The following is a 27,141-nucleotide window of genomic DNA, read 5'->3' on the forward strand; positions in this document are numbered from 1 at the left end:
ACAAAAGGAGATGTCACCTTCCTTTCCTGATCTGATGGCTGCCTCTTTCCCGGCCCTTCTCTCCTCTGGATTCCTACGTGCTCTCAGAGGCTCTGTTCTCCAGTGCTGAAGTGGTCCTTGTCATCTCCTTTGCTTCCTGCATTCCCTTGCTGCAGGGATGGCAGCAATCAGGCTGTCAGAAGAGGCTTAAGAGAGGCTCCGCTGATTGCAGAAATGGATGCTGCCCAAAGGGAAAAAGAAACAAAACAAACCAAATTAAAAGAGACAAAGGAAAAAGGAACCATTCTTTTCCAAACTGAGTTCCTAACAGGGCCGACCTGGATTCCTCCAGCACCCAGAAATACACAGACATGGGACTGAGGGCACCAGCAGCACATCTGCCTTCATGTCCAGCATGCTGCTGTCACAGGCAAACACAGCCCAGAACTGCACTAGTCCATTCCTCACGGTGTCGTCACTTGCTGGGATTTTTGTCCTCCTATAACTGTGGGATTGCTGCTTGCTGTCCTAAGGATTTATTCCTTTCAGGAAAGTCAACAGACTTATTCAAACTCCTCTTTTCTACAGATATGGGCTCTTTCAGTGTCCAAGAGAGATGTGGGGCATAAAGCATCCCTCAAGAGACTCCCAAGAGCTCTGAAAAACGTTGATCCCACGTGTTGTTCTCAGGAGCTCTGGACATGCAGGTTTTCAGCAGCAAGCCAGGAGCAAGGACACAAGCAGCAGGGTGCAGATGTGCTCAGCTCTGGCTTGCAGGAAGAGCAGTGTCTGCCTCAGCAGACCCCACTCCCTCCTGTGCTGGCTGGCATCTTCCTTCACAGCAGGCACAGCCAAGGAAGTGGCCTGGTCACCAGCTCCTTGTCTGCCACCAAACCTGGCAGCAAAGCCACAGCAATTCTCATCTACTTGATGGGGCCAGGCAGCACATGGGGCTGGCACAAATCCTGCACAGCTGTGCCTGTTTGGCTGGCAGAAACCTCCAAGGGTGGGCCAGGAGGGACAAGCTGGGTGCTCTCGGATGCTCACAGTGAGCTCCACCCCAGCTCCCCCCTTCCCACAGACCAATCTAAAACCGCTTGGCAGGGACTGCTTTCATTGTGTTCCTCAAGCCCCCATCCCCAGCATTGCAATACTTCAGTTCCTTTGCTACCAGGCAAACCTGAATACAGCACCTGAGAGCAAAAGAGGGACACAGAAATGACCAGAAGGTGGGAGCTCTCCTCTGAGGAAGGGCTGGGAGACTTGTGCTTGTTTAGCCTGGAGAAGAGCAAGCCCCAAGGAGACTTTTCAATAGTTTCAGGGGCTTCTAGGAAAGTTGGGGACATATCTTTTAGCAGGGCCAATTGCAAGAGGACAAGGGGGAACGGCTTTAAGCTAAAAGACACTCAATTCAGATTGGCTCTGAGGAAGAAACTGTTTGTGAGGAGAGTGCTGGAACACTGGCACTGGCTGCCCAGAGAGCTGGGAGGAGCCCCAAGCCCAGCAACATTCAAGCTCCGCTTGGATGGCCCTCTGAACAACCTGATCTACTTGAAGATGCCCTTGCCAGTGGCTGGGGTTTTGCGCTAGATGACTTTCACTGGTCCCTTCTAACCTCAGCAATCAAGATCCTACTTGGTTTTCATTTGAAAAGCACCCAGAGCAGAGATTACTCTGTGGGGGGCCCATCTGATTCCCTGGAGTTTGGCCGAGGAGCAAACCCTGGCAGGGAACAGCTGTTTGGCCTGCAGCCACTTTGCCTTGTACCTGCAGAAGGTCCTTGGCAGAGCCTCGCCTGTCCACATCCATCTGCAGGCAGCAGCCCAGAAATTCACACAAGCCAGGGGGTAGCCTGAGCTGGTGCAGATTTGGAACCCCTTGCTTGCCTATCAGGTAGCTGGCCTGAAGCAAAAGGAAACATGAGACTCTACGTGATTCTTCCATACCTTTCAGGGCTCACCTAGACCCCATCTTTAAAACTCCAGTCTGCAGTGGCAATTTCTTGCCCAGCAGATGCTTAGAGATGAGCCTTGTCTCCCAAAGGAAAAAAGGCCCCAGTGCAGCCCCAGCTATTCCAAGCTGCACCAGGTCTTGCCTTGATGGCTGATGTGAGCCCCAGAGACCTTTTTTGAAGTGGCCCTTGCTGGAAGCACTTCAAGCTGTGGGAATGGGATTTTCTCTAATGGACTGAGAGCAGAAGGACACGGCTATCTGAGCACAGTTGCACCTTACCTTGACACTGGTCTCCTGCATATAAGGAGCCTCTCCTGTGGCCATTTCTATTCCCACGATGCCAAGGGACCAGGTGTCCACTTTGGGGCCGTAAGGCTCTCTTCTCGCCACCTCGGGTGCCATCCAGTAAGTGGTCCCGACCATCGACCTCCGTTTCCTGTGCTCAGGGCTGAGCACAGCATAGAGGCCAAAATCAGCTGAGTAGGAAAACAAACACTGCTTCAAGTAGGAAACCAAGGAAAAGTGTTCCTCGCTCTCAGTCCCAGAATGCAGTGCTGAATCCAGCTGGAAAAGCAGCTGGGCTTTCCTTGCTCAGGGCTGCAGCCAAGGACATGGGCAATTGCACAGCTAACAACCTGCCCAGGATTCCCACAAAACCTTGGCTTTTCCTCATTCCCCTGAACGTTTACACTGTCTCCCTTTGGAAGGAACACCCACAAACCAAAGTTCCTCTGGATACCTGGTTGCTCTCTAGACCACTCAGCACCTTCCAGCTGCGGCCTGGGCTTGCGCAGCGCTCCCTGCACTCTCAGCAGCCACTGCTGGCACCCGGCAGCCTCTCCAAAGCAGCCCCACACCGCCTCCCCGCAGCGCCGCGCCTCAGCAGGAATACCCACCCAGCTTGACGGAGCCATCCCGGCCCAGAAGGATGTTGTCACTTTTGATGTCTCTGTGGATCACCTGCTTGGCATGAAGGAAAGCTAGGCCTTGCAGGCACTGCCAGGAGAAAAAGAAACAGGAGGCCAAAAGTTAGCCTGATCTGATTTCATCACATGCAAAAGGAGGCTGCTCCTGAAGATTCACAGATCTCCAAAGAGCAGTGAGTGCTGGCAGGAGGAAGAGCTTGCTGCTGCAGCACTAGGAGAGCAGGATCTTTCCAAGGGAAGGCATATTAGCTTTGGAGGGGGAAGCATCAGTCAGTCGTTGCTCCAGACTGTCCCCTGCAAAGCCAGCCAGAATGAGCACTGCTGCAGCGGATGCGCTCTCCCCGTCTGGACGACAAACAATGGTTTGCCAAAAGAGGAAAACGTCCCTGCCTTGGATACCAAGGGGATCACTGTCGGGCAGGAGACTGGAGGACAAGGGTTCTATGGCTGCCTTGACAGCAGACTTGGAAGTAGCTCTTTTGTCAGTTTGCAGCAGCAAGCACCATGCTGGGTGCCATGCCATCCTTTGGAGTGGAGACCTGTGACAGATGAGTCTCTCTTTGGCTTGGCCTCTGGTTTAAAACTCTCACAGCAGCACCTTTGCACTTACAGGCAAAGAAGGCAGTGCAGAAAGGCTCTGGGCAAAGGCTTGTGGGAGGCAAAGTGCAGAACAGAAAATAAAAAGGAAAAAGAGATAGAGAGTTCAATGATGGTGGATAAGAGTGAAGAACAGAGTACAGGAAGGGCAGGGACACTGGCAGGCAGTTCAGTCCAGATGCTCTTTCTTCTCTGAAGCAGAAGAGCAACAAAGAAAGAAAGCTCTGAACATGGAATCACTCACTTTGCAGTGCTTTCAAAGGACGAGCCATGTCCAAACCATGCCAAGCACAAGCAGGACCCCTTACCTCCCGACACACTGTTGCTATGTGTCCTACAGCCATCCTTCTCACGGTGACCACATCAGCTAAGGAGCCTCCATCCATATATTCCAACACCAGCAGGACAGCCTTATCCACAAGGTAACTGCAAGAGGAAAGCAACAGCATGGAGCTGAACATGCACAGCTAAATTGCTGTGGGGAAGAAAAGACTACAGCTGAGTTTTGTTTCCAGGTCACTGGTAAATGAAGATGCAATCAAATGAAGACACACTCCACCTAGGCTAGCCAGTGACTGCCATCTGTGCCACCTAAAGGAGGAAGGCACATCCATGGAAAAGGAGACGGCTTAGGTGGCAAGCAGGGGAAAAAGGAGGTTTAGTGAGGAAAAAGAGAAATCTGGAAGTGGACACATCCCAGCAGCTGCTTCATCATCTTCAGACACAAATTGCACCATTCCCTCCAGCAGCAAGGAGACACAGTTTTCACAGCTTTTACTAAAGGCAAGTTGTGGGAGCTCAGTACATCACTCCGGATGTCCAGAGCTACCGAGACAACCCTTGGGGGGCTCGGAGGCCCTGGAATGTTGCCAAAAGTACCTGGTGGCTTGACTTTGATCCTTTTAAAGAAATGACACCTGAAGGTGAGGAGATGAGAAAATTTCATGTCTAAATAGAGAGGGGATGTTATTCACTTGTTAGAACTTAAGTTAGAATGCACTGTACAGGGGGGTTTTATGTATTGTACAGGGGGGTCTAGGATTCTGTACATGGATCAGGAGTCCCAAGATGGAGGAATTTGGGCGTGCCCTGTCCTTCTTCTTTCTTCTCCTTGGCATCCATGTTCAGGATGATGTTGGCATGTGTGGATTGGTTCATAGAAAGAGTACACTTGCCAACAAGGGCAGAAAGTATTGGGAAGTAAAGGTAAATATCGGATACGTAATTTTCATTATAAAAGAGACAACCGCCTCGTGGGCGGGGGAGAGTGCCTTTGGCTGTCTTGCTGATCAGACCTCGGCTGGACAGACAGAAAATCTTTGTAGATAAGAAATAATAAACTTGACTGAAGACCGAAAGCAAGAGTCCAGACTCCTTCTTCGAGAGCGCGGCCTACCCAGAACCACTTTTTCCCGTGCTGGGGCAGAGACAAGCAACAGCCGACCCCGGCATCTGGCGTCCCTGGGTGGGCACGAAGGGGGGCCCGAAGGTGAGCACGAAGAGCGACAGCTCGAGCGGAGAGCCGAAGAGTGAGCTGCAAAGAGAACACCCAGGTGGGCAGCACCCGAGCGGGCAGCTCCCAGGCGGGCAGTTCCCGGAGCTGGACTCATTCCCAGGAGAACACTGATAACTCCTTGGGAAGGCAGCCAGAAGAGTCTGAAGAAGCAGCAGCCAAAGAGAGAACACCGCACTCCACTTCTCCCGAAGAAACCTCGTATCAGAACAGCCCGGATCAGAATCGGAAAGGCGCCTCTGAATCCATCTCCTGTGACCTGCTGGACGGGAACCGGGAGCCTCCAGACTGCTCTGACGACACAAATTCGGTGAGAAGGTCAAAATTAAGAAACATGGGGAACACACTCACACAGGAACAAATAGAAACATTGTCAGCCTTACAAGGCGTGACAGAAGCGTACGCAGAGGGGGTTTCTAAAAAGGAGCTCAAAGAGTTATTATTGTGGGTCAGATATAATTATCCGTTTGCAGAAACACATGTGTTGTTTGAGGTGGGCTTTTGGCAAGAAGTTAACAGACATTTATATTTTTTAGCTGCTAGAAAGGAAGAGACGGCTTTCAAGCTGTTATCTCCAGCGAGAATTATGTTAGAGGCTATCTCTGCAAGGTGTCGGAGATCAGCCAGGGAATTAGGTTCCACAACTCCCACAAGGGCGGGGAAAACAGAGCATGGCTCGGTGCAGAGATTGGCTCTGGTTCCAATTGGCCCGGGGGGGACAGCTCCCGAGGGAGAGGAGCAAGGGGAAAAGGCACTGCTTTCAGCCCTGTCATCCCAAAGTCCCAAGAGACCTCCAAAACGCCCTGAAACCCCAGAAACTGAGGGAGGTTCAGGCTCCGATTCAGACGCGAATACAATCCCAACCCCAGAACAGCTAAGATCTTCACCCAGCGAGATCGAGGGGTCGGGGACGATTGTTCCTGAATTTCGAATCTCGGGGGACGAAGGGGCGGGGGAGGCGGAAGAATCGGGAAGGGGGGTCCGCGGGGGATTGAAGGGGGATGGGGAAACGCTTTCTCGCGGCGGCGTGGCGGCGACGGCGGCGGTAGCGACCGGCGGGGGGGGCGCGGAAGCGGTGGGGAACACGAGTTTTGGCACGGGTTTTGGGGGACCCACACCGGGGGTGGCGGCCTTGGCGGGCGCCGTGCCAAAGACGCACGCGGGGGGCGAGACACGCGGGACATCCGGGAAGGGCTCCCAAATCACAGCGTCCACGTCAGACGCGGGCAACAAGCTCGGAGCAGCCGCGGAACTCCGAGCAGCACCCGTAAGTAGACGTAGGGGACGCACGGCGGTGACGCAGGACCCGGAAGTCGCACCGCGGCGGTCAGCTCGCATCGCGGAGCAAACACGGGCACGGGCGAAGCAGGGATCGTACACACGGGTACGGGGTGTGGACACAGCATCAGAGAGGGAGGAGTCGGGGACAGACACTGGGGAGGAGACATCAGAAGGGGAGCGGGGCGGAGACAGTGACGTCAGTCCAGGGGAGACGGAAAGCATTCCCGAAAAAGCGCACACGCGAAAAGTGCGGGCGGAGCGCGGTCGGGGGTGGGTCCGATCCTCGGTGACGTCCCAGGCGAGGAGGGGCCGATCTCGGGGCTCCGTATCCCGGGGCTCCACCCCTTCTCCGGTTCCAGTTTCCTCGATCCCAACCCCTGTGGTTCAGACCACTCCCATCTCAGGGCGGTGCTCAGGTGTTCAACCTCCATTGCTGGCTCAGTCAAAATCCGTGCAGGCTCAGGTTCCACAAACACAACTGCTGCAGCCAATCGATACGGCTGAGGAGCCGATCGAGCTCGTGACGTCATCGCACCTGTCCAGGCAACCCAGTGGGGGGATGACCGAAATGCAGGGCAGAGCCACAACGTTATCTCGTGGCAGGACTGCAACCATGCAGCAGTTTTTTCCAACAACGTATAAAGGGAAGGCAACGTTAAAGAAAACAGTACCACAGTTAGAACTTAAAGATACATTATACGAGGATCAAGGGCAAGAAGAAGACGTGATACGAATCGCAGCATCAGAGGGAATTCCGGCATGGATGTTTTCAGCAGCAGAAGCAAGAAGAGGATATATGCCATCATTTGATGCGATGGAAAGGATGCAGACACAAGAGTTTCAAATTCCTTATTTAAGTCCAGGAGCGAGGCCAAAGACCTCGAGTCAAAGACTGTTTGAAAAACAATCACTGCTGACATCAAAGACTCCACTGTGCATGCAATTGCCAAAAGAATTTCTACAGGAAGAAGAGGAACAACCAATGAAAATGGTGGATTGGAAACAAGTCAAAAAGGAACTGACAGAAGAAGCTTTGCTGCAAGGATCAGGAGATCTTACAATGCCAGTGACATATGATGCGCAGGGGCAGAATCCAAGATGGGAAAGATTGAATCACGATGTGATCAAAGACTTAGCGAGAGCTGTTCAACGCAATGGACTGGATTCACCATACTTTAAACAGCTCCTGAGGGGGACATTTACTATGTATGACCTGACGCCATTTGATATTCGAAGCCTTGTGTCAATGATTCTCACAGACACGCAGAATCTCATCTGGGAAAGAAGATGGCGAAGATATCTCACAGAGTTGAGGAACAATTATCAAGGCGGGCCAAACGCAAACCTCACTGAAGCACAGTTGGCAGGAGATCCTCCAGATGACAATCCAGCAGAACAAGCGGTACGTCTTCCAAGGCGAGTGTTGAATGACATCAAGGAGGCGGCGCGGAAAGCGATCTTGCAGATCGCTCCAGCAGGAGTTCCAGATGTCCCATTTTCAACCATCAGGCAAGGTCCCACAGAACCATATTCATCATTCATAGATCGACTCACGCAAGCGGTGGATCGGCAGGTGACCATTGAAGCTGCGAAGCGACCACTCTTGGAAAGTCTCGCATTCGGCAATGCCAACCCGGATTGCCAACGAGTCATCACTGCAATGCCAGGAAGACCATCCTTGGCAGAGATGGTGGAAGCATGCAGCAAGGTGGGAACGCCTCAGCATGTTGCGTCGATCGTGAGAGATGAATTGAGAGGAGAATGGGAGAGCCAGCTGAGAGAACACTCGGGAAAACGATCAAAAGAAGAGATGCTGGACAAAATATTTCAACAGCAGAATGAAATTCTTGCAATCATCAAAAAGAAAAACAATCCACCAAGAGGACAGTGACACAGGCCTTCAAAAACAATTCTTACAGATCTAGAAATGATGGCGCAAATCATCATCAAGGGGAGAACAAGGTTGTTGACAATGGCAAGACGAGAATTTTCAATCATTCATGTACCATTGAAAAAAGATAATTTTAAATGGGCGATGCAGAAATCAAAAGATTTAATAATTGCATTGTTAGCTTTCCCAGGAACTTGCACAATTCATTTTCCACAACACAGAGTGCTGCAGTCACAAATATGTTACAGAGCAAAGCCAAGAATAAGTGAAGAACCTCTGGACGGGATCACAGTATTCACTGATGGCTCAGGGAAGACACACAAGTCAATGATCACATGGGTGAACTCAGAAACAGGGAAATGGGACTCGGATGTGAGGATGATTCAGGGTTCTCCACAAATTGTGGAATTGGCAGCAGTCACTTGAGCATTTCAGTTGTTTGAACAACCTCTCAATTTGATTACGGATTCCGCATATGTCGCGGGGGTAGTCAGACGCTTGGAAGGTTCACTCTTGAAAGAGGCCAACAATGAAGTATTGTATTCATATTTGGTGAGCATGAAAACTTTGTTGGAAAATAGAGAACATGAATATTTTATCACACACATCAGAGCTCACAAAACACTTCCAGGATTTTTAGCAGAGGGGAATGCTCAAGCAGACAGGTTGACAATGCCCATTTCACATTGTATGTGTTGAATTTTCTAAATAGTTCATCCTCAGAACCCAATCCTCCAATCTTGAGACATTTCTCAAACAGTTCACAGGCAAGATTAAGGGAGAATCCTTTAGTTTTGGTCAGAAACCCAGAATCAGGACAGATAGAAGGTCCTTTCAAACTAATCACTTGGGGCAAGGGTTTCGCTTGTGTTTCCACAGAGCAAGGTCCGAAGTGGGTGTCGGCACGACACGTGAAGCCATTTCGAACGCAAGAACAAAAGAACACAGATCCCGGAAACAGAGAGACAAGTACTCAGACAGAGGAGGAGACTCAAACTACAAGCAATAATCTAGAAGAAACAAAAGAATAAAAGACTTTGGGGGTTTTCTGAAAAACTTTGGGTGGAAAATGGTGATATTTAGTCAGAAAGGTGGGGTGATGAACTTTGCAATGTTCATGTGTTTTGTCTCATTGCCAATGGTTTTGAAAAACAAAGCAAATTTACCAGTCAATCAGCCAGAGAAAAATGTTTGGGAAGCTTTAGCCCAAGCAGCAAATTTAGATAGCATTTGCCTGACGCACTCCAGACCAGGGAGGCCATTTTCAGCATGCATGATTGGATTGCCAGTGAGTGAATGGCCAATTCCAGGACACACTGCAATCGAGATCTCACAGGTCGTTAAAGATCCTGTGAATGAATGGTATACTTGGACACATTCTCTTCCTGTGGCTTCTTCTGAACCTCAGGAATTGGAGATTTTCGGGTCCATGACAATGAATGTATGCATGAAATTGGAAGTTTCAGGTACAGCAAAGCCAAACAAAACTATTGATGTTACTCCCAGTCATGAATTCTACAGAAATGCGTCAGCCTGGTGCAACAACACCATGGTGACAGACAAAGGGTCACTCCAAGTCCCAGTGCAACTGCCAAGGGGATTCTTTTTGATTTGTGGAGACAGGATTTGGCATGGTATTCCTGCGAATGCCAAGGGAGGTCCATGCAGCATTGGAAGAATTTCAATGCTGACGCCAGATTTAAAGATGCAGAGAGAACAAAAACATAAAGAAAAAAGATCTTTACAGTATTTCGATGAGAATTGTGATGACAGGGTTTACACTTGGAGCAAGGCAAGGAGAATTGCGATAGCAATTTTCTCACCTCAGGCAGCATCAGGAATTGCTTTGACTCAATTGGATCGTATGGGTTGTTGGCTGAGCAAGCATGCTCAATCAGTCTCTCTTGCACTGAGTGACATGTTACAAGACATAAACAGTGTAAGACGGGCAACTCTGCAAAACAGAGCCGCAATCGATTATCTTTTGCTTGCTCACGGCCATGGGTGCAAAGAATTTGAAGGAATGTGCTGTATGAATCTCTCCGACCATTCCAGGTCAATTCATGAAAATATTGAAAAAATAGAGGAGAGTGTGAAGAAACTTGGCGAGATCACTGGATCTTGGATTGAGGACATGGCAAAGTTTTTTGATCTTTCACCTTTGGGAAAAGAAATTTTAAAGATAGGGTTTCAAATTTTGGTGATTCTCATAGTTCTCTTGATTGTAATCCCATGCATTCTTTTATGTGTGCGGGGTGTCATGAGTCGAGTTGTAAAGAGAGTGCTTTTGGTGCAAACAGAAGGGGGAGATGTGGGAGCTCAGTACATCACTCCGGATGTCCAGAGCTACCGAGACAACCCTTGGGGGGCTCGGAGGCCCTGGAATGTTGCCAAAAGTACCTGGTGGCTTGACTTTGATCCTTTTAAAGAAATGACACCTGAAGGTGAGGAGATGAGAAAATTTCATGTCTAAATAGAGAGGGGATGTTATTCACTTGTTAGAACTTAAGTTAGAATGCACTGTACAGGGGGGTTTTATGTATTGTACAGGGGGGTCTAGAATTCTGTACATGGATCAGGAGTCCCAAGATGGAGGAATTTGGGCGTGCCCTGTCCTTCTTCTTTCTTCTCCTTGGCATCCATGTTCAGGATGATGTTGGCATGTGTGGATTGGTTCATAGAAAGAGTACACTTGCCAACAAGGGCAGAAAGTATTGGGAAGTAAAGGTAAATATCGGATACGTAATTTTCATTATAAAAGAGACAACCGCCTCGTGGGCGGGGGAGAGTGCCTTTGGCTGTCTTGCTGATCAGACCTCGGCTGGACAGACAGAAAATCTTTGTAGATAAGAAATAATAAACTTGACTGAAGACCGAAAGCAAGAGTCCAGACTCCTTCTTCGAGAGCGCGGCCTACCCAGAACCACTTTTTCCCGTGCTGGGGCAGAGACAAGCAACAGCCGACCCCGGCAGCAAGTGGGTGTGCAGCACTGCCAACACCCTTTGGAAAACCTTGCAGAAAGGACAGTCACAAACAGCAAAACAATTTCAGACCTGGCAAATTTTGTGTCTCCTAGCCTAGTCTTTTGGCATGCAAGGCTATGGAAAATAGTGGGAACAGCACAAGGGACATAATCTCTGGCATGCTTTCTCCTCCAACACTTGGAAAAAATCATGCCCCAAACCAGCAAAACCACATGCAGCAAGTGAACATACAGGCTGCTGGCTTAGTAAGAGAGCCAGGTTTCTGAGATCAATCTTCAAGCTGTTTATGTCAGGAAGCATTCATGGGGACAGAATGCAAACTCCTCCCATGCCTGGTGCAGGAGTGGATTGATGTTCATTGAAAGATCCATTTTCTGCCAGTGGCTAAAGAGCTTTTAAATCTTTGCCCTGCAAGTATGGAAATGAACATTCCCAGAAAATCACCAGAACTACTTACCTTTCTAAGTAGCTGACAATATTGGCTTTCTTATTTTCTCTCATGAGCAGGATTTCTTTTAATATTCCCTCACAGCCCTGGTGCTGGAGATAAAGTTCCTTTACAGCCACCTACAATGACATCAAAAGCTCTTAGGGACAGACATGACCAGAGCCTTTTTCTCCGGGCACTCACGGGCCCGGATGCCTTGTCACCTCGGAAAAAAGGGACTCTAAACCATCAACCACAAAGCGCTAACACCACCCTCTGCACCCACAGACTTCTCAAACAGACTTTGTTTAGCACTACTATTATCATTTACACACGCTTTGGAAGCCAAAAGTAATTTTTCTCCTGTGAAGAGACGGCTGCCAATTCAATTGTGTGCCAGAGTAAACACATACAAACACGATGGGGAAAATGCTGCCAAAAAAGAACTGCAAAGTGACTCAAAGTAAAGTTACAATCCCAGCACATCCACACTTCTTCCACAAAGTTTAGCTTTTGCAACTTTGAAGAGCAATCTTTAGAATTGAAATTATTGAATGGGTTTAAAAATGAATACCCCTTTCTGTGGTACACTATGGATGTGCCCCAGGTTCTAAGCACAGGGCTTGGGGCTTTCGGACGCCTCCAAGACCTCCCTCCAAGTGCAGTTCCTGAGCACAGCTCTGCAGCTGGATAAGGAACTACCTTCTCTAATTCCTTACTATCAAGGAAGATGGAATGTATTTCCTGAGAGTCAAAAAGGAGAATTCAGGACTTGGAACTTCTAGCCCCAAAGAGCAGCAAGACTCTCCAAGACACCACCATGCCTGGTCAGAACAGAGAGCATCTCTCTAGTGGAACACAGGATCAACACAAGGTTGTATTATTTAAGGCTCTTCATCAACTTCTTCTCATTCATCTGTGCACGTGTCTCTCTGTGTGTGTGTAGGTGTGTGTGTATGTGAAGGGTTCCCTAGGACTCAAAGGCAAAACTGTGCTCCAGACAAGATCTCCCTTTTTGAAGGGCTTGCATTGTATTTTCCAACTGAATCACATGATAGAAAACAAAATATCTGTGTCTGATCCTGGGCTTAAGAGGAATTGGGCTGGAATGATGGCTCTTGCCATCAGCTAATCTAAGCACATTTATCCAGTAAGTCCAAGCTAGCGTGTCCTCTGAAAGACACCACGGCCATCCTTGCATTCATTGAGGTAGGTAGGAAGGACAAAGTCTGTCTCAAATGCATTTTGCAGCCTGCCTCTAGACAGACTGCTTCTGCAGAACAGCCTCTGCAGCAAAGACAGGCAGGCCAAAGCTCTGGCCACAGATCACATCACAGGGAAAGCACTCAAGAGCTGCAAGATCTGCACGGGCACTCACCGCTTGTCCTGTGGCAGTGTCGAAGGCCTTATAAACAGCTCCAAAGCCCCTAGAATCAGAACAGTGGCAAGAGCAGAGAAGTTGTTCAATGCTGAGGAGCAAAAGGCAGCCCAGGCAGGAGCTCTGTGCTGCCTGCAGTGGCTCTAAAACACTGGGCTTTGTCTACTCTTCAGCCAAGGGCACAGCAGCCCAGCAGCCCTCTGCCATGCAGAGTGTCCAAGAGAAAAGCTGGCTCCCACAGGAAGAAAAAGGGCTGCTAGAAATCTCCAATGTACACACTAGCTTATGCATGTGGGGAGGTTTTCTTTGCCTTTTTCTTCTTGTGTCTGTGCCTGTGGCGTGCCTTTCCAGGCAATGAAACACACAGTGCTGCTGGGCCTTCTCACTGCTCTCTTTTCATCCTACCTGCCAAACTCAGGCAATGCCACACAGCCTTTCTTATTTTCCTGACCACTGAATATTGTTTCCAGAAAAATACTACTAAGAAATGCTACTGAGAGCTGTTATCTGACAGCTGTCTGGTGGGAAACAACACACAAAACCTGCTCTCTCAGGTTTTCCTTCCTTCATGAGTGTGGCCATATTACTTTGAATCATACAAAACCATGTCTCCTGGGAAAATAGGCAAACTGGTGCCCCATCTTGGAGGGACAGGAGGGCTTCCAGGTCCTGCTCCTTGAGGCAGCCAAGACATTGTCAGCATCCAGTCATCTTTGATGATGCCTTGTACTGCCTCAGTAGTGAGACAGGGACAATCTGGAGCCAGGCTCTGAAGATGCTTGCAGCTTGCCTGACTCCCCACATGCTATTGCACCACCAAAACTCCTGGCCCGTGGTTCTGTACTCCTGGCTGCACTCACCCACTGCCAAGATGTTCCCATCCAGTGTACTTCTTTTCTGGATCTTCCACACTCACCACACACCCTGAAAGAAACAAAATGCAAGAAGCAAAGTTCAAAACAGAGAGATTGGGCTTGCAGGAGATCTGAAACCCAGCTCCACTCTCTGGGGCTCTGAGCAATTTGTGGTCTTTTAGCTAACGATAACATCAACAAGAACAACAACAACAGCAGCCCCAGCAAAACAGGCAGCTCTGCACAGAGTCTGATTCTCCCACACTCCTTTGCAGGGTTGCCTTGAGGGGAAACTAAGCCCATGGAAAAACCATCAGAGCAGACAGAAATCAGAAGGCACCAAGGCCAGCGGCTGTCATCTACAAATGGGAAGGAGGGCTGAAAAATCAGGAGCCTTCATTTTCTTGGGAAGAAACACTCTCTTGGGAGATTCAGCACAAGATTACATACTTCCAAAGATTCAATGCACCCTGGGATCTGGGATGAATTTTTATCAACATCTGCTTTTTGCAGAGCAGAAAGAATCTTGCAAAGTGAATTCCAGGAGAGGAGGGGATGTTCCCTTCCTCTCAGCAGTTTGCCTAAAGAATGCCTTGACATTTTCAGAGAACAGCAGCTCATGCTACATCCAAGAACAATGACTCTAAGAATTAGAACCTTTTTATTTAGGAGCAGGCTAAGTTCTGAAGACCACTTTGCCCATTCCTCATTTAGTGAAGAACTACAAGTTCTGGTCTTCATCCTGGGCTGCAGCAGCCACGGGCACTGGACTTGGCCCCTTGAACAGCACCCACGTGCACCATCTTCCCAAAGAGCACAGCCCAGACGGGTCACAAGGACAGCGCCGCTCCTCAGGCGCTGCCGTGACACAGACACCTGCACAAAGGAGATGCTGATCCTCTCACCAGCCCAGACAAAGCTGCAGCAACGGGGCGGCAGCTGCAACCCCACAGCTGAGGAAGGCTCCAGCCCCTGCAGGCACAGCAGCTGTCAGTGGCAGGGCAGGATGACAAAAAGCTTGGCAAAGCCCACGAACGGCCACTGACAGCCACTGTCAAGAAGCCAGAGGCAGACCCAGCTCTGTTACAAGCTGTTGACCCCACTCAAGGCAGAACATGGTTGTCTTTCTCTTCAGACCCACGGAGGAGTCAATCAATCCACCTTTTGTCCCAACAGCTGATGGCAGACACTGAGTAAACTGGGCTCTGCTCTGTGCCTGACCCGTTAGTCTCTGACAGCACTGCACTGGCAGCTCTTACTAGTTGTAAGAAGCAACTCATCTGTACTGCAGAGTCACCAAGGCCTTGGTGTGCTTTCCTCGAGTGCAGGAATCTGTGCAGGGATTGAGGCCAATGCTTAGTATTCCAAGAGTGTTTACCAGCTGGGCATTAGCAGTGACAAAGTGCCTGGTACTGGAGGAACATGCAGCAGAGGGGCTGCAGGCTTCCTCCTGAGAATTGCCTGCAGGGCAGTTCTATCTGGAAATGCCACATGGATGTGTCTCTTTGATGCATCTTCCTAGGCATACAACAAAAATATCAAACAGGGATTGTCAAAAAAAGTGTGGTGGTTTTCGTCTTTTGGGGCACTTTGAAAACAACTCTTCCTCTCTGATACCTCAGGATTGTTCTAACAATGTAACATTTTAGCTTTTAGGGCACATTGAAAAGACCTCTTCCTCTCTTATTTGTGCTATCAACGGATGTTCTCATCCAGAAGGTCAGGCTAACCCAAATGTCGAATTCTTATCAAACCCAAACTGTAGAAGGAACAGTAGAAGTACTAACAGTCATAAAAACAACACCAGCATTAAACCAGCCCCACAGACAATCAAGTTCTGGGAAGTATTTTGTCTCCAATGACTGGTGACAGGTCAGGAGTCTAAAGGGAATCCAGGAAGCCAAGTGTTCTCATCAGTTTGGCCAGACTAGCACACACACCTTCACCGAGTCATTGGCTGGGTTGCAGCCTTCTGCTGCTTGCAAAACAATCCCTGCTCTTGTCTTCACTGCACAGGGAAGCTCAGGCAAAGCCCCCCCACTCCCAGCTGCCCTCAAAGGCAAAAGGAATGCCTCAAAGTGCTGCCTGGCTGCCCCCAAGCACAACACTGTCTTCTGTAGAGATCCACAATATCTGTCTGACACCAAAGGCAGGAGGAACATGTGCTCCAGCCCATGCTGAGGCTCACACACTATAAAACACTGCTCGGTCACACAAGAAATCCCCAGGACGTACTCAGCAGCTTCAGGAACTGCTTCTCTCTCTCCTGGCTTGAGTGGGCCGAGCTGCTCATGCTCTGGTTTTCAGGCTGTGGAGAGGAGGCTTCTTGGCAGGATGCTGCTGCACCAGCAGCTTCAATGGCAGATCCTGCGTCCACCTGGGAGAAGAAATTTGTTTGTGTCAGAAAGGTGCTTGGCAGAGATGTCCCAGACAGAGCATTTCAAAGGCAAGCCCTTAGGAACAGCACTGGTGCTAGGCTGCAGGCTGAGCTGTCAACTCTTCCTCCTCAAGTCAAACCCACACAAGCAGCCAGAGACTACAGCTTGTCACAGCCAGCCGTAGAGGAGAGTGTGAAAGGGAAAGAGCAACTTTAGACCTCAGCCCGTTCTGAGGACTGCAGTCACCATGGACAGGGACAACTTGCTCAGAATCTGTGTGGGTCACCATGCTCACCTGAACAAGCCCCTCAAAAAACAAAGGGAGCACTAAGAGGCCAGCAGAAATACATTCACAGGATTGCTGGCCCACTGGCCACAGCACTAGCCCTGCTGCCCAGGGCAGCAGCTGAGATTCAGCAGCCCAGGAAGTGTCCTTCTGTCCAGCTGCCATGGAGCCCACAGAGCACAGCAGTCAGAGACACTGCCCCCATCCACTGCTGCTCTGCAGGGGAAAGGCAGCAAGGGCAGAGACCACTTCTTGCAGGACTGCAGTGCCTCCTGCTCTTTCACTCACCTGCTTTTCTTCAGCCAGCCTGCACTGCAGCAGGACCTTGTGCATCCTTTCCATTTCCTCTTGGTGCCTCTTCTCCATTGCCCTCATCTTCCTCTCAGCTTCCTGCAGCTCAGCCTGCAGCATGACCTTGATATTCCATCAAGAGAAATCTTACTGGCACCTGCTATCACACTCAGGTTTCCTCTTTTCCAGTCTCTAAAGCACTTCTATTCAGCCACTTCTTTCTGCTTCTCTACCCAGCTCTAACCCTTGCATCCCAGCTCTTTTTCCTGCTGCTCAGCACTGGAGCCTGCCAGGCTCTGTGCTTCCAGGGCCTGCAGTAGTCCTTGCCTCCCCTTCCTCAGATCTCCAGTTCCTGCCCCCATCACTGCCCTTCCCTCTGCTGCCTGCCTACTCAGGCTCACCTGCCCGTTCTGCCACTGCTCATTCAGCCTCTGCCTCAGCTGCTCACTTTGCTTCAGCTCTCTCTGCAGCTGGTACACCTTGTGGATGACAGCAGCCTTCTGACGCTGCTCTTCCTGCAGCACCTGCACACAAAGGAAGAGAAGATGGCTTTAAACTTCCCACACTCCACTTGTGTGGCAACCAAAACTGATGTGCTCTCGCTTTCCAAAAGCATTTTGTTCTCATGCTCGTATTTCTATGGGGCCAGCTGAGAGACAATGCCACCCAGACAGAAAGTGCCCAGGGAAGCAGTGCCCATAAGGAGCCCAGAGGAGTCCAAAACAGCACACAAACTCTCTTTCCACACTCTGTGCCTCTTGACTGCCGCTGCTTAGTAGCTTTTCTTGTTCAGCTTGCATGAGGGCAATTTCCCCCTTCATCTCAAGCAGCCTTTTCTCCTGCTCCCTCTGTACCTCTGCCAGGAAGTTTGCCCGTTCCTCCAGCTGCTTCCGTGTCTCCACATGCTGCTCTTCCAGTTGTCTCTCCTGATGAGTGGAACAGACAATTCCTGATGAAGTCCAAGCAATGCTCCCCATAGAAAGAGATGGAAGCTTCATCCCTCCACCAACCCCCCCACCTGGAAAGTGCACATGAGTCATGACTTTGTGCCCTCCAGCAATGCTGTTCTAACCCAAAATGTAGAGGGAGTGTCAGCAGCTGGAAGGAAGGAGATGCCACCTTCCTTCCCTGCTCTCATGGCTGCCTGTTTTCTGGCCCCTCTCTCCTCAGCATTTCTGCCTGTTCTCAGAGGCTCTGTGCTCACATTGCCCCTGCCCTTTCATCAAGGAAGAGCTGCACATGGACTGCAGGATGAGGATGAGGCCAGCGCCTCAATGATCCAGTCACAAGGCAGGCCACCAGCTGAAATACCAGCAACACGGGGCCTCTTGCATATGATTCAGGCCCAAAGACATCTGTCCACCATGGGAGGACAGAAAGCAAGGAAGCCAGTTGCTGGGACTGCAGTTGGCAGCAAGGTCAGCAGCCGCCTGCTGCATGGCACAAGGCTGTGGGCAAGATCCTGCCCCTTCGCTGCCATGCTTTGGGTGGCGACCACCCAGCCTCCTGGGGAACTTGGCTGATGCCCATCCTCAACCTGTGCATGCATATTCTGTCCCAGCATTGTCCTCTGGCTCTTCACAGGCCTTCAAGTATGAGCCCTTGAAGGCCCCTGCTGCCTGGCCCAGCAACGTCTGGCCTACAGCAGATGCTTGCGGCCATGTCACATACTCAGGCTGCTCTTCTGCTGAGACAGCCCACCAAACCCGCCTGAAATCTTCAGGTGCCTCTTGTTTCTTACCAGTTCTTGCACGAGATTCCTTTTTTCCTCTTCCTGGGCAGACTGCCAGAGTCTCAGAGCCTTGCACCACTGCTCTTGTGCCCAGCGGAGCTGTTCAGCCATGTCTTCACATTGCTGCTGGCTGAGAGCTCTTACAGCCAGCAGCTCACGACGAAGGCCCCTCACATCCTCTGCAAACATGACACACGGCAGCAGTCAGACACTGCACAAGCACAGGAATCTGCTGGCCTTAAGCCCTTCCAGTTTCAGGCAAGGAGGGACCTGCCCTCAGCTGCTTCATTGCTCAGAAGCCCTGGGCACAGAGCTGCCTTGGCAGCCACTGCACGGGGCAGGGCCATCAGCAGAAACAAAGCACACCAGGCTCTCACCCAGTATCGCCTCCTTGGCCTGCCTGGCCCTGTGCACTTGGGCTTCCACACGGCTCCTGGCCATCTCCAGCTCCCGTATGTGCTGCTGTGCCTCCAGCAGGCTGCTTTGCAGGCTCTCCTTCTCTGACCTACAAGGCGTGAAGATGAAGAGCAATTGCTCCTGGCACACAGGGGCAGCCTCTGCAGTAAGATGTCCTTAAGATCCCTACACCTTAGTACGCAAAATGGCTTGCATGGAAACTCAGATACAGCAGGACTATTTTGCCACTTTACATAGCAAATCAGGCCCCTCCACGTGACTGGGCAACCTTTCCTCATGACCTAGCCCAGCTCATTTGGTCTCAGCAACCAAAGCTGAAATTGCTGTTGCCTGACCTATCACACATGGGTGTGCCCACCAAGTATCTGCAAAGGGACAAAAGCCCAGCCTCTGCTCACAGCCCTGAGCTCATCAGCACTTCCAAGTCACTCTGCAGGTGCAGGACAGAACAGGGCTCTCCTGGCTGACTCCTCAATGCTTCATGCCATTCATAGTGGACGTATAGGTACTTTGTTGGCCAGGCACTCTCTAAGTAAAAGGGACTAAGGGAATTCACCAAACCATATAGCAAAACCTCTGGCTTCTGGCAGCATGAGTAGGAAACCAGAAGTAGGTTTCTATCTGCACAAGAACTCTCTAGGAGGAGGGACAGATATCTTGCAAATTAAATTACTGGAATAGATGAACAAGACCACTTGCTACCTTTATTTTTGGCTAACTAAGCTGCAGTGCCCAAATATCTGGGCACTCTTTAAAAAGGAAGAAGGATCAGCCAAAAAGATCCTTGACAGGTTACAGAGGTGACTGGACAAGTGGGCAAGAATCAGTGTGCAGCAAGAATCCCCAGACACTGTCAAGAAGTCACAAGACCTTTCCCTTCTGCTGCTGCTGCTGTTTGTAAGCAGTTCTAGGTTCTGCACCATCCTTCACAAGAGTCAGCTCTGCAGGCTCTCAAGATTTTCAGCGTGACCCTCCAGCTTCACCTGAAGCGTCAGCACCCTACTCACAACATTCACATCTAAGAGCCTTGAATTCCAAAAACCCCATGTCAAACAGCTTGGCAAGCAAAGACTGATGGTCAGATGCACTGAAGGAGAAAGCAAAACCAGAGGGAAACTTCTGGTTTCAGCAAACATCTGCACAGTGTCCCTGGTCCTCAACTGAGTGCCAAGTTGGCTTGCTTTGCACTTGTCACAGGAATGTGCAAGGGGTCCCAAGCAGGCACCCAAAAAAAGCTTTGAGAGCTTGAGCTGGCAGAAAAGTAATATTCACATCACAGTATCCTTCCGTTTTTGCTTGTATCTCTTTGCTTCTCCGCCCAAGAAACATCTGGAGAGCACACAGCAGGCAGTAAATCCTGGCATAATGCTCACCACTTTTGTAACTACAGACCTTCAGTAATGTCCCACCCAGGGTCTCCTCCCTGCCTTTACCTGGCCTCTGCCAGCTGCTCTGAAAGGCCTCGCAGGTCCCGCTCCGTGGCTGCCAGTCGGGCTTCCAGGGCAGCGTTCTCCTGTCCCAGCACTGCCTTCTCTCTGCACACCTGGGACAGGGTGTGCCCTTGGCGGGAGAACTCCTGCAGTAGCTTCTCCAGGCCCCTGTGGGCTGGCCGCTGCCGGCGGAAAACCTGGGAGTGGGGGGGGCACCATTTTTCAAGAGGAACAACAACAACAACACAGGCTCGGTCTCAGCTTGCTGCCAGAAGCAGCATTCGGGGGGGTCTTGCTAGGACAAATCCCTCTCCCACAAGTGCTGCCTAGGAACAAGGTGAGCATACCTTTGGCACAGCCAGAGGAACCGCTTCCTTCAGCAGATCCCTCTGAGGCTGCCATTCCTCCGCTGTCGGTGCCGCCACTTCAGACGCCCTCTCCAGTGAGGAGTGGCGCTTTCTCTCAAATGCAGCCAACTCCTTCCACCTACGGCAAGCAGACAGACAAACAAGCCTTTAATTGCAACACAGTCTCCTTGCAAGACCAGGACTGCATACCATGTCCCACACAAGGCAGTCTCAGGGGCTTCCAACAGCCCTCTACTTCCACTTCAAGAGAATGTTGCAATTCCCTCCCTATACTAGCATCTCTCTTTGTTGTTCCTGCAGGTGAAGGAGTCACCACTGAGGAAGTCAAACAAGCTTCCAGAAGCCACAGAACACTTCCAGAAAGCTCAGGTACTCTCAGCTGAGTTACAGCTTCCTGCCTGCTAGCTCTTACACTCCTTTCTGATTACAGTGGATACTGGACTTGCAAAAGTTCTTCTTTGGCTAAGACATGCTTGCTAAGTCTAGGTGAGTACTGCCACAATTACTCTTGCTTTCACTAGTGAAACAAGGAAAGAGCCTGCAAGCCATAGCTTGGGGAGGAGGTGGGGACGATTTTCCAATCCAATTATCAAAGGATGGGTTAGGCTGGCAGAGATGCCAGGAAGCCTCTAGCCCAGGCTTCAGTTCCAAGCACTTGGGGTCAGCATCTGGACAGGCTGCTCAAGGCCCTATCCAGCTGGGGCTTCGGAATGTCTAGGGCTGGAATCTGCACAAGCTCTCTGAGATGTTTCTTATGCTGCATGACTGCCTTTCCAGGTCAATGCTTTGCTCTCCTTAAGCCCAGCCTGAGCCTCCCTTGCTTTTACTCTGGTCTAGTTTGGAATGCTTTTTGTCAAGGTTTAAGGAGTGAGTCCCAGGAGGCAGCTGTGCTCTAGGTTGCTCAGCAGCCAGACCTGCCCTGGGCTGCCTTCCCCCGTCTGTGCTGAGCAAGTCTAACAAGGAGAAAGCCAAATTTGTTCTTTGACACTGGGCCTCCTAAAGCCCAGCAATGCCCAGCCCTGCTCAGAGAAAGCGAGAAAGCTCAACACACACCTGAACTCCTGGGTGCCGTGCACTCCGTCCGTGCTCTCCTGCTGCTCCGCCTTTCCTGCCTGGGCCCGGGAGTCCTGACTGGCAAGATCCTCTCCTCGCGGGACCTGCAAGGAATAGGCAGGGAAAAAGCACAAACAAGCAGAGCTGGCAGCGCCTGTGAGGTGAGAGCGGGCCCGGCCTTGGCCGGGGTGCAGCCCCAGCAGAGGCCTGGCAGAGCCCGGAGCAGCCTGAGCCTGGGCAGAGGCAGGCTGGAAGGAGGCCCTTGGAGCTGCAGGAGGCAGCAGCCGGGCCCTGGGTGCCTCTTCCTGGCAGTGGGCGAATCCTCCGCTCTCAGAGCCCAGGTGGCAGCTGGCTGCTCCCGAGGGGAAGCGTAGCCGTGCTGGGCACAGCCCAGACTGGAGGCATTGGCCGTCTGGAGTCTGCCCAGGAGCAGAGAAAGGCCAGGGGCAGCCCAGGGCCGCTGGCCTGGCTGAGGATTCCTACTCTTGTGCCGGCTGCCCTGTGACTCCTGGCAAAGGGCAGCAGTGTGTGCAGCACTCTGGGCAGCGGCGCAGGGAGCCGGGCTGCTGGGCAGGCTGGAGCACAGGGCAGCGTCCTTCAGGCACGGCACTTGTGCCAGGGCAAGCCAGGCCAGCCTGAGGCACTGACAGCTTGGCAGCTCCCATCTGCAGGAGCCAGTGCCTCCCACAGCTCTGCCAGGAAGCGCCTGCAGGCCTGCAGTTCTGCCCTGAGCCACAGCAAAGGTGTGAAATGCAGAGTGTTCTGCAGAAATATTCAGGGCCACCAGGCCAGCCTGCTTTGTGCTCTCTGGAGCACAGCAAGCGCTGTGCAATGCTGCTCTGAGCTGCTGGGAGAGAGGGAATTGGGGATGTGCCTGAAGTTGTACTTGAGTAGTGAACTGATTTGGAAAAGAGCAGAATAATTTCAGTAGGCAATCTGTGTTTTCATGATTAATTTCTGAAAGAAAGTCACCATGTGTTGCACACAGGTAGGGGTATTAGGAAAGAAAGGCCTTATAAAATCAGGCCTTGCTCTGCTCAATTACCAGCTGGCCTGTTATGTCTTCTATGTGCAGCTAGCTAACTTCCCATGTGAAAAATCATAAGAATGAGTGCAGTTAACACAGCAAGCTGTTGTGGTTAGAAAACAGTTTGCATCTGTAATAAACAAGAAATATGTCCCCTGAGAGTCCACAGAGGAAAAATGGAAACACCTGAGTAAAAGAGAAACTCTTAGCATGTACACACAAAAACACATTCTAAGAAATGAATGGTGTGTCAAGGAAACTACCAGGCAGTTGGAATTGAACACGAGAGCTGTGAAAAATGTATAAAAATGTGTTATATGAATAAAGAATTGGCCTTCCTTGCGTGAAGAGACAGAGTCCCAGCTGCTTTATTGACACAGCAATGTGGTGTCACTCAGCAAGAGCACTTGCAGGGTGTATTAATGAAATGCTTGTGTTTGATTCCCAGAAAAGGAAGGAGAGGCGTTAAGTGTAACAAATAGGGCTTAGTCTTGTGAATTCCTTTAGCTTTAATGGGCAGTGCTGAACCCTGTATTCCCCCATTGCAGTGATTCATGTGTGCAAGTGGCTATCTTAGCCTTGAGAATAAAGAGAGAGGTCCTGCTAAAAAGATAGCTGGAATGCATTGAATGGGAAGGTAGTGTTTTTAGGAGGCTCTTGACTAGCAGAGGCGAATTTGAAGATTGAGATATTTCCTAAATGACTATGTCAGGAGCAGGAGTCGTGTTGGAGTGTCAGAACCCAGGACATCCCTCTGGGTGCCCTGGATGGCTCGAGCCCTGGCAAGGGGCTCGGAGATCCTGTTCAGGAAGCCAAAGACACTTGGGATTTTGATCTTAAGCCATGGAGCAAATTAACAACCTTGTACGAAGAATCCCAAGTCACAGAAGTTGAAGTAGCATAATAGTAGTTGTCACAGGGTGAAAAGTAGAATTTTGGGATTTTTAGAACAGGGGCTTGGATTCCCAAGATGGAGGAATTTGGGTGTTCCCTGTCCTTCTTCTTTCTCCTTCCTAACGTCCATGTTCTGGGTTGTGCTGGCACTCTTGGATTGGTTTAGAGTAGAAGTAGACAGTCTAACATAGGTGATAGGTATTGGAAAATAACTGTAAATAAAGTACATGTAGTTTTTAGTATCAAGAGATAGCACTGCCTCAGGGCAGGGCAGTGTGCCCTTGACAGACCTGCAGATCAGACCTCTGTGAATCTGAGAGAAAATATTTTAGATACTAGATAATGAACCATCTTGGGAATCAGAGCCAAAGAATTCCGACTCTTCCTTTGACCATCGGGCAGGGAAAAGGGACACTTGGATCATCCTGACAGTAGGAAACCCAAGATCCGAGGTCCTGCCATATTTGATCCATGTTTGAGCAGGTTGACAAGACAATGAAGAAAAGTGTATTGTTTAAAGGGGGGAACTTGACCCTTGAAAGAGAAAGAATGTATTGGTCAGTGGGTGGGCAGTTCAGCCTTGAAAGGGGAACAATGCATCATGGAGCCCTTGTTGGCAGGGAGTCATGGAGTATGGTGAGCCATGGTGGCCTCATCTCACACGCCGGCCGTGTGTGAGCTGATGCTGTAACTGGGAAAATCCCACTCCTGAGCAGGAGATAGAAGGCCTGGTCTGGGGTGGAGGGGTGAGAAGGATGAGATGCACACCGTTTTGATCCAGGGGATGTCCTGGAAGTGCACTGCCTACCTGTGCCTCCTACCGAGCACCACGCTCCTGCTCCTTCTCCCACTCAGCGGATTTTTGGTATCCAGGGGTTGGTATGTATTATTTGCTACTGCAGCTAATGGAATGAATTTGCTTTGCAAGCCCAGTTGTCTTTTAGTTATTTTCTGCATGGGTCTCCTCCTGAACCTGTGGGTCTCCTCCTGAACAACCACCAGGGACCTACAGAACACTCCTACTCTGATGTTTACTAGAACAGGAATATTGAGTGTTAAAGAAGAATTTGTATTTTCTTGATCGTGTTTGTATTCTTTTGCTGACTAAAGAGGTTGAAGTGTAGGCACAAGCAAGAACATTGTCCTGATCTCTTGGTGGCTTTGTGAATGAAATGTGTCTCCTGGAGGGATGTTGTGAAAGGGAAAATAAGCTCTGTTTGGATTGACCTCTTGTGTGGGATTCACCAGGCCAGGAACTTTTCTCACAGCATCTGATTCATTTTCCCTGCCCACTACAGGTCACATAAAACATGTATTCAGTGGAGCTGCTCCTGAGGTGAGTGAGAAAGGAAGATTTCATGTTCGTCCTATTTAAAAATTCCAGAGCGAGCTGTCACCTTGACTAGACACAGAAGAGTATAGAGGGCCAGCAAGGACGGCCAAAAGAAAATCCAGAGAGAAACGCCCAAAGAAAATAATTCCCATGACTTCAACAACAACAACAACAACAACAACAACAACAACAACAACAACAACAAAAAGGAGTGGATATTTCCTAATTTCAATCTCAGAAATCTGAAGAAAGAGAACTGAAGAATTTCCATAGATACCCATATGACAGTGCTCAGCACAAGGGCTGCTGCCCTGCCAAACCTGCCCTCAGTGCATCCAAGTGCTTTAGACACTGGAGTGGCTCACTTGCATCCTGGGGCTTGTAGGTGCTTTTGGTATGCCAGGAGGAGAAGCCCTCTTCTTTTTGTCTTTCTCCAGCCAGCAAGGGGGCTTCTGCACAACATCTCCTGCCCTTTTCCAGCACTGGATGGGATTCTGCCCAGTTCTGGTTTTCCCTGTCTGCTGCAGCAATAGCAGCAACGTTGCTGGCTCTTTCCTACTTGTCCATTTCTGAGCTTGCAAGAAATGAAAGTTTTGTTTTAAAGCTACAATGTTGCTTGCTGATAGCAGCCAGGAAGGAATATCAAATTCATAGCCATATAGTGTTGAACTGGCCCATTTTAATTAATTAATTACTCCCACCCAAAAGTCATCCACTTCACACCCCAGGGGTTTTTTATTTCTTGGCAAACCCTTGTCTGGAGAGAGCACATCCCCTGCAGCAGCAGTCATCCTGGCTGGTGTGCAGGGGACAGTCTACAACAGCAGGTGCTGTTGCTCTTTCAAAAGCTGACATGCCTTTCCTTAGAAAGGTCCTGCTCTGCAAGTGTTGCAGCAGCAAGCTCTTCCTCTCAGTGGCACTGTCTTCTGCCATTACTCCCCATTCCCCTGGGGAAAGGGAATCTTTTAGAGCGGTTTCCTTTCTTTTGTGATGAAATCACATCACTTAGTTTTGCTCTCCTGTTTCTGTTTTCTCTCTCAGTGCCTGAGAGGACTGGATTTTCTTCACTCAAACCACATGATCCACCGAGGTCTGAAGAGCTGCAACATCCTTCTCGGAACCAATGGCTCTGTCAAGCTGGGTCAGTGTATTCTTGGTCAAGTGCAGCATTACAGGGATGTGGGTGTGGGGCTGCTTGGAGTGACTGCCAGCTCCCCAGAAATGGTGCTGGTGGCAGTGCAGGGACCCCTCTGTGAGCTGGTGACATGGTTGCAATGTGCACAGAGGCATGACAAGGAACCACAAGCAGTCAACAGTGGCATTGGCTTCTGTGTCCTTTCAAGAGGGAGGGAGCTACAAGTCTAAAGCTTCAGATAAAAAGGCTACTGATGGAGGTAGTGTAAAAAAATGATGAGGTTTTTTTGAAATGGACAATTCCTTATTTCCTTGTGTTATAAATAAAAAATGAAAAATAGCCAATTTTGATAAAAAAATTAAAAATAAAATTTATTTCGCGACCGTAATACATTCCCGACAGCCACCAATCAATCGGACAGCGTACCACCCCCGGGAGGTGAGCCGGGTGGACGTGAGATTGGTCTCGCTAGCACCAAATTCTCCTTGTCCACACTGGCTGCTCCAAGGTAGCAGTTCTTATAAGATTTTGCCGCGGCAGAGTCTCTTTCTCTCCTTCTAAGTTCTGCATATTCAAGTTGGTTTCATTCTTCGGCTCGGGCTGCACAAAATCTTCGTCTGGGAATAGAATAATACGTTTCCTCGATTCCCAGAATCTGGCATTCAGATGGAAGGTGTTGATGGCTTTGGTCATCTCAGATAGGTACCTCGTCTGGGCCATCATCGCTTGGGCATCACTGGGTGCATGCTTCTGTGAATGCCCATCTCCTGTGCAGCCCAGGTTGTATTTTGCATGTAAATGTGGTGATGCCACTCTGCCCATCTGCCATGGTTTCGCCATCCTGGGGAAGATGTGTACCGGCCGTTTATTTTACACATATATATTTCATACATCTTTTATTTCCACAAATTACTAACCATATTTCTAACACTTGGCTAAAGCCCTGAGGAAATAGAGCAGGGACAGATTTCCAGCAGATGACACAGTGCATTCTTAGACTGAGAGTGGGAAAT

The 27,141-nt window shown here is 50.0% G+C and overlaps 2 protein-coding genes and 2 long non-coding RNA genes across 4 annotated transcripts in view; 2 read left to right on the forward strand and 2 right to left on the reverse strand.

The window, feature by feature from the left end:
* Positions 1–50: 50 nt before the first annotated feature.
* On the reverse strand, positions 51–2,285 carry LOC135293015 (uncharacterized). The gene is made up of 3 exons (XR_010355159.1): positions 2,212–2,285; positions 1,747–1,881; positions 51–220 (listed from the first exon to the last, which is right to left on the reverse strand). It is a non-coding gene; the product is annotated as an uncharacterized LOC135293015 (long non-coding RNA).
* Positions 2,286–4,259: 1,974 nt separating this feature from the next.
* On the forward strand, positions 4,260–11,019 carry LOC135293009 (uncharacterized). Its single transcript, XM_064407016.1, has 2 exons — positions 4,260–6,359; positions 9,020–11,019. The coding sequence occupies exons 1-2, from the start codon at positions 5,303–5,305 to the stop codon at positions 9,169–9,171; spliced, it is 1,209 nt and encodes a 402-aa protein (XP_064263086.1). The 5' UTR covers positions 4,260–5,302; the 3' UTR covers positions 9,172–11,019.
* Positions 11,020–11,053: 34 nt separating this feature from the next.
* Positions 11,054–23,790, reverse strand: LOC135293003 (centrosome-associated protein CEP250-like). Its single transcript, XM_064407012.1, has 14 exons — positions 23,785–23,790; positions 21,740–21,843; positions 20,666–20,804; positions 20,322–20,515; positions 18,849–18,976; positions 18,481–18,650; positions 17,594–17,665; positions 17,141–17,263; positions 16,737–16,862; positions 16,020–16,161; positions 13,791–13,854; positions 12,931–12,979; positions 11,583–11,692; positions 11,054–11,078 (listed from the first exon to the last, which is right to left on the reverse strand). The coding sequence occupies exons 1-14, from the start codon at positions 23,788–23,790 to the stop codon at positions 11,054–11,056; spliced, it is 1,452 nt and encodes a 483-aa protein (XP_064263082.1).
* A 905-nt stretch (positions 23,791–24,695) lies between these two features.
* The window catches only part of LOC135293004 (uncharacterized), a 3,289-nt gene continuing 843 nt past the window's right edge, over positions 24,696–27,141 (forward strand). Inside the window, exons 1-2 of the long non-coding RNA XR_010355148.1 lie at positions 24,696–24,996; positions 26,035–26,134. This is a non-coding gene — a long non-coding RNA (uncharacterized LOC135293004). The remainder of the gene's footprint in view (positions 24,997–26,034; positions 26,135–27,141) is intronic.

Source organism: Passer domesticus, unplaced genomic scaffold, assembly GCF_036417665.1.
Source record: "Passer domesticus isolate bPasDom1 unplaced genomic scaffold, bPasDom1.hap1 HAP1_SCAFFOLD_63, whole genome shotgun sequence".
NCBI lineage: Eukaryota > Metazoa > Chordata > Aves > Passeriformes > Passeridae > Passer > Passer domesticus.

Coding starts and splice junctions, on each gene's coding strand:
- LOC135293003 (XM_064407012.1), bottom strand. Junction 17,666..18,480: donor GGAATCTCGTGCAAGAACTG/GTAAGAAACAAG, acceptor TCCACTCATCAG/GAGAGACAACTGGAAGAGCA. Junction 13,855..16,019: donor GCAGTTCCTGAAGCTGCTGA/GTACGTCCTGGG, acceptor TGTTTCTTTCAG/GGTGTGTGGTGAGTGTGGAA.
- LOC135293009 (XM_064407016.1), top strand. CDS start 5,303: ATGGGGAACACACTCACACAGGAACAAATAGAAACATTGTCAGCCTTA. Junction 6,360..9,019: donor ATCGTACACACGGGTACGGG/GTGTGGACACAG, acceptor GTGTTTCCACAG/AGCAAGGTCCGAAGTGGGTG.